Raw genomic sequence first — 6,183 nt, forward strand, 5'->3', positions numbered from 1 at the left:
TCTATCTGTTACTGATACCTCTTTTCATTCTAGCTGCCTTTCGACTTGACTTGGCAGAAACTAAAAGAGAAGTTCAGTCAGTGTGGTAAGTATACCCGTGACTATAGATACGTTGATATTGATTATGGAGGAGAAACTGGCTTTAAGATTTTTAAACACTGTTTAGACCTTCACTGGTCCAGATGGTCATTTTTGGATAGTGTGCCAGGTCGAATTTCACTTGAGATCATTGAATATTTTGCTATCATCTGACTTAGAGCTGTGTACACTTCTACCAAATAACAAGGCCTAGAGGAGAGCCTGTGGTTGTCCCCTGTGGATAAAGAAGGGGCTTATTTTATTACCTGATTTTTAAAAAGTTAATATGCCATCTTTGCATTTAAAAAGGGTTTTTCTCATGGTTAATATTAGTGAATGGCATATTTATTTTCTTGTTTATAGTGTAGTGCAGTGCAGTGTCAGCATGATCCACTGAGATGCAGACATCCACGTGATGCACAGGTTAATAGGCAGACCCATCCTGTACCCCCTGTATTGCCTGCACACCACGGGAAACCCAGCTGGTGGCACAGAACCCACTGCAGGAATACCTTAGACAGCTTCATTCTGCTAGACCTTCTAACTCGTACCTACTTTTCCTGGCTAATGATACAGCCTGTGCAACCTTAATATGTTCATTAGATCTGCAAATGACTGGGTGGTTTATTACTTTTAAAAGAGCCTTTTATGTACTCGGATTATTTTTACTATAAAATGCTATAAAAATCTTAATTGGTAAAGTTCTCACCTTTTTTTTTTTTTTTTTTTCGTTTTTGTGATAATGGGAGAAACAGTGAATGTGGGTGACACACAAAAAAAATAATAGATTTCCTGCTGGGGTTTTTCTGCTATTGCATTGGATCCCAGAGACTATCATCACAATAGTAAGCTATATGGGTAGCGTACAGTAATAATGAAAAAGTTAATGGAAAGAGGTTTTGAAATATGTCTTTAATTTTTTGAGTTCAGGAGATGAGTTTAGTGTTCTCCTACAAAAATAGCCTTTGTGGCTATGCTCAGAGATATTATTAGTACAGTTGCTGTGTTCTCTTAGTACTGTTTGCTAATTCTTGTAGCTTTTATTATATTGTAATTATTTGCTCATGATTTCTTAATTCCTAGACTGAGATACTTGAGGACAAGAACTGTCATCTTTTTATGCGGGCACCTTTCATTGTCTCTGTACATGTTCTGAGAGTGTGTATGAGTGTGTTTGGCATTCTGACACTTCATTCATTTATTCAGTTATAGATATTCCTTCATTACATCTACAAATACTATGTATTTGGCAGTCTCCTAAGCACTATAATTACGAAGATGAGCAAAGTCCATATTGTCCCTGCCCTCAAAGAACTTAAGACTGTGACTCCATCTAGAATGTTCTACTGGCTCCTTTTGTTGAACACCCTTTTATTTTGCAGTAATCTAAAACGTAATTTTTTTTCAGATTAAAACGTTGTTGAGAGCTAGTCAACTAGTAAATAGTCACTACTAGGAGAAAGTAAGTGGTTAAGAGTTCAGCTGCTAACCAAGAAGGTTGGCAGTTCACGTTCACCAGCCACCACTCCTTAGAAGACTGTTTGGGGCACTTGTACTCTGTCCTGTAGGGTTGCTATTAGTCGGAACCAACTAAACAGCAACAGGTTCGGTAAGAGAACAGTTTTTTGGGGCATTGGTAGTCTTCGAAGGAGTAAGAAGATAACGGAATGAGTAGCCAGCATCTGACCACGAGTCCCATAGACTATAGAGGAATGAACATACTAGGGCCTTAGTGAAACACATCAGACGAGCAGCAGTGGCTAGAGGTATGATAATCTTTATTGTAATTTCAGTGAAAAATAAATCTTAAAAAAGATGTCAAAAAGTCGAAATGAAACTTTAAGAAAAGATAAAGAGCAAAGCGGGGCCAGTAAGTGACATTAATGAAAATAAGAACCATGTTGAGTTGACTGTTACTTAACCTATGTCTACTGATTTTCTTTTGCGATCAGGCTTGTAGCAAAGTTGAGGGTTAGAGGCCTTTCAGTGGGCCTTTGGTTGGAGTGGCATTGCTTTGATAGACACACCTCAGAAGTTGAGAGACATTTTCTGAAAGGAAAAAGAACAGTATCCAAATCTACATTTTAAAAATTTGTGCAGTATTTTAGACATATAAAAAAAATTGGTTATATTATCATTATTTTAGCTGTATTCTCATACCCTTTTTGATCAGTCTGTAGTTAAATCTTGATGATAATTTTTTAAAATTCTCTTAAACCTTTGCACTTTTAGATTTGTATTAATACCGCACTTTTGTGATTCCCTGTCATGCCCCTCCCCCCAATTTTTATCCTTGAACTGAATATATGTATCTATGTATTTGAGGAGCCCTGGTGGCACAGTGGTTAAAGTGCTTGGCTGCTAACCAAAAGGTCAGCAGTTGAAACCCACAGGCAGCTCCATGGGAGAAAGATGAGTCAGACTCGAGGGCAACGGGTAGTATAGAATTAAGTGTTCAGCTGTTAGCGACCATGGAAATTATTTGGTTTTCACCACAGCACTTTATTTATCTATGTATTTGTTTTAAATCTTAGAGTTTTTGTTAGTATTGAAGTTCCTTTTTAGCCTGCCCAAACCAGTATTAGACCTTTTGCCAGTAAAAGGCAGTATTTTTTTTCATTTTTCTGAGCCCAAACTATATTCTCTTTCTTGCATCTTAGTAACCATTTAGTGGTACTCCATTCATCTCTCCCAAGTGGTATCTGCCAGTAAATGGTTCTACCAGCAAGCTCCCTGCTTATAAAATGTCTCTAGTGGTTGACCGTCCTTACAAGGGGCAATTACAAAAGCTGAGAAAATGTTGTACTGAGAATTATATTATGCAGGGAAAAATGTTTTCAGATTTCCCCAAATGTAACAAGAAAAGAAATAAGTGAGTATAACTGCCATTTTCTAATTTGTCTTCTAATTCTAATAAGTCTGAAAGGTAATAGTTTTGACCCCAGGCTGGTAAGGTTCATATCTTTCCGATAGCCAAATGGATCTGTCTTTTGTATCCTGCCTTATGTAATTCTTCAGGGACATGCATTTTCAAGAAAGCTGGTGATTTGGCTAAAGTAGCCAGATTATAAATAAATTAACTGACCCATTCATTTGGGCTCTACGTTAGTTCAGCTCGTGGTCACGAGGCCAACTAGGCATAGTCTTGCAAACTTGCTCCCATATTGTCTATGTGCTTTAGCTGTATTCTGGCCCCTCGTTCAGTATGATGATGTGCAGAGAAATCCCAGTCTCAGCTATTCCTGCTATAAGCCATGTAAACAAATATAATTTTGTTCCACCGATTTCTATTTTGTGATATTTCTGTATCAGTATCCTTGTTAAGTGTGTAGAAAACAGAGACTTGTGGTAGATTTTATTAAAGCACTCGCTGCTTCAAGCGTCACTAGTGGAGTTTAACTCGAGAATAACTTAACAGTAAGAATAATGTAATAGGAAATACATGAGAAGCATTTATTCGTAATGTCACTTTCTTTGTCCCTCGTATCGGAATCCTGCTTTCTCCTGGTAAATGCCTGCTTTTACTTCCTCTCCTCGGGGTGTGTTACAGTTTCACTTAGGCAATAGAATTTAGCCAACTATTCATTTATAAATGCTTTGTTATACATTTACATCAGCATTTCCCAAAGTATACCCCACAAGGCTTTAATAAAGGCTGGGTTAAATAAAGTGGAAAAGTGACTTTTACTGCAGGACAAGTCATTTTTATTACTAGTACATGTAACATCAGTACATTGATTTTTCTGTGATACTTTCTCATGGCATATAATTTTATTCTGTACTGTTGCTAAAATAGCAGTCTTATTTTTGATTTTCTTGGCATCATATGAGGTAAACAGATACTTAAGTCATTTGAGGAAATCCTCAGCATGCAAAAAGGTAGGTCTCATTTTAATAAATTATTTGAAATTCACATTTCCCCTTAAATTATTTATTGTTAGAAAAGAAATTATCTCATTTGTTATTTTCACTGGATTTGGAAGAAACACAGTCTGACAGCTCCTCTTGCTTCCATCCCACCGGGTCACTTTTTGGGCAGTCTAACCATGAAACGCGTATCCATGGCTTCACTCTAGTCTGAGTGTCCAAACGATTATAAAAAGGCCCGGTTATCATAGCTCAGGGCCTTGTGAGCTGGAAAAGCCTCAGGATCATTGTGAGGTCAGGAATCTATCTGGGGATCTGAGTGCTGAGTCCTACACGGAGGAAGACTGAAGAAAAACTTGTCCTGAAAGACTAGGGGAGATAGATTATGCAAGAGATGATACATTTCGCTTTCAAGGTTTGAAGACATTTTCTTGGCTTGAGTGAACCTTACTATTGCTAATAAGCCTATGATGGGATACTTATGCTCAGAAAAACTGTGTTTAGGTAAAATTTGAGTAAGGAGAAATCTTTAACCCCTTTTAAGGTTAGAGAATTCTCCCTAGTCCCCTTCAGAATCTCTGTAGAGTAGCCCTTTACCAAGGTATGCTTTTTTAATGAAACTTTTTTTCCAGATACCAGCATTCAAGATAAGGAAATTAGGTACATCTGTCTTTAAAGTTTTTGTTTTAAATTTCCAGTTCCATTTTAGCGTGTTCATTAGAAAATATGATTCCTGTGGGGTGTTTTTTTTTTTTTTTTTTTTTTCCTAGCTGTGGATTAAACATTGTTTTGTTTGGATCTACTTTAACCATTATCATATGATTTCTCTGGGAATTAGTCTGTTTATAACTCCTAGACCACGATTGAAGACTGCCTGGCCTGGGTTACAAGGTGATGGTTTTGCTCAGTGTTACATTTCTTATCTTAGATCATTTGATAGTATTGAGTAGGTGAGGCACTGACTACCAGTTGGTTTTTAAAAAATGCAGCATTAGGGGTTGGATGAAAAAACAAAAGTAGAAAAGTATTTCAGGATGTTGTAGACAAGAGGTCATTCTAAAGGCTTAACCAGAAAAAAAATCTTATACATTGAGATTCAAAGTGACCCTGTTTTCCAGAAAAGGCTTACACTATTTTTTGACAGGCCCTTACTGTTTCCCCTCCCCCTCTTTATTTCTCTCCCTCCATAGAGCTAAATATATGTGGTTCTCTGATTTGTTTGCCAGACTAAAATTAGTCCATAGTGACCTGGCAAGTGTAGTGTTTGAAATTCTCTAGCTTGGTTTGTTTTGATATGTATATCTAGCTGGGAGAGAACGATTATGGTGGTAGCCACGTAACCTAAAGCTGTAACCTAAAGCTGTGACCGGCTTGGATTGGGTGATCATACATCCCAGTTTGCCTGGGATTTAAAGCTCCCCTTTTACTCTCAGAGGTGTTGTGGTTTGGATGATAGGTGTGTGGCCACCATGCACTTTGATAAATGACGGTGACTTACTTCAGATACCAGCCTCTAGAGTCAGTAATGAGTTTAACTGTATAAAGAAAAATTGTCTGATTTTCCTCCTCCTTCTGTAAGATTCTCTGAAGTTCTCTTTTATGTTACTACCATCACTGTTTTTACCTTGGTTGATTTAAATTGATAATTTTGCTTCCATGACTTTTTTCCATAGCATATTTGGTATCACTGTAAGACTTTGAGTTAAAATTGTGATATTGACTAAATGGCTTTGGCACTGTGATTGACACGCAGAAATAGTAGGGCCTTTTGGGGCCTGGTAGAAATTTGATTTTTGCGAAGTTGCTGCTGTTTGCAGGCATGAAGGAGTGAAGTGGGGGAAGAAAGAGATTGGGGAGGCAGACAGCAACAGCTTATTCTAAAAATACTTTAATATTGTTTATATTTGTAAGTTGATTTTCTGGCATGGTGACTTGGTGGCATTTTGTGCTAGTTTGTCGTAATTGGCAATAAAATTTACTTCAAAAATTAAGAATTTAACATAAAAACTAATGTATATTAAATTCTAAGCAAATGCACACTGATTTGAATTTTGCATATTCTAACATATTTTAACATTCTAACATTCTTTACTTGGTATGAATTACATTATGTTCAGAATATAAAATGATGAGGATAATGCTTATATGATGTGTTATTCTTAAATCATTAATGTTAAGGTCATTTACCGTATTACTTAACACTTCAGTTGGCTATGAGAAATTTCAGATCCGTATAGT

General features: G+C 36.8%; 1 protein-coding gene across 1 annotated transcript in view; it reads left to right on the forward strand.

Annotated features, from left to right (window-relative positions):
* Positions 1 to 6,183, forward strand: part of MYEF2 (myelin expression factor 2) — a 49,346-nt gene that overhangs the window by 37,601 nt on the left and 5,562 nt on the right. Inside the window, exon 16 of the mRNA XM_064292007.1 lies at positions 34 to 85. Coding sequence (XP_064148077.1) covers positions 34 to 85 — 52 coding nt within the window. The remainder of the gene's footprint in view (positions 1 to 33; positions 86 to 6,183) is intronic.

This window comes from Loxodonta africana, chromosome 10 (assembly GCF_030014295.1).
Source record: "Loxodonta africana isolate mLoxAfr1 chromosome 10, mLoxAfr1.hap2, whole genome shotgun sequence".
In the NCBI taxonomy this organism is placed as follows: Eukaryota; Metazoa; Chordata; class Mammalia; order Proboscidea; family Elephantidae; genus Loxodonta; species Loxodonta africana.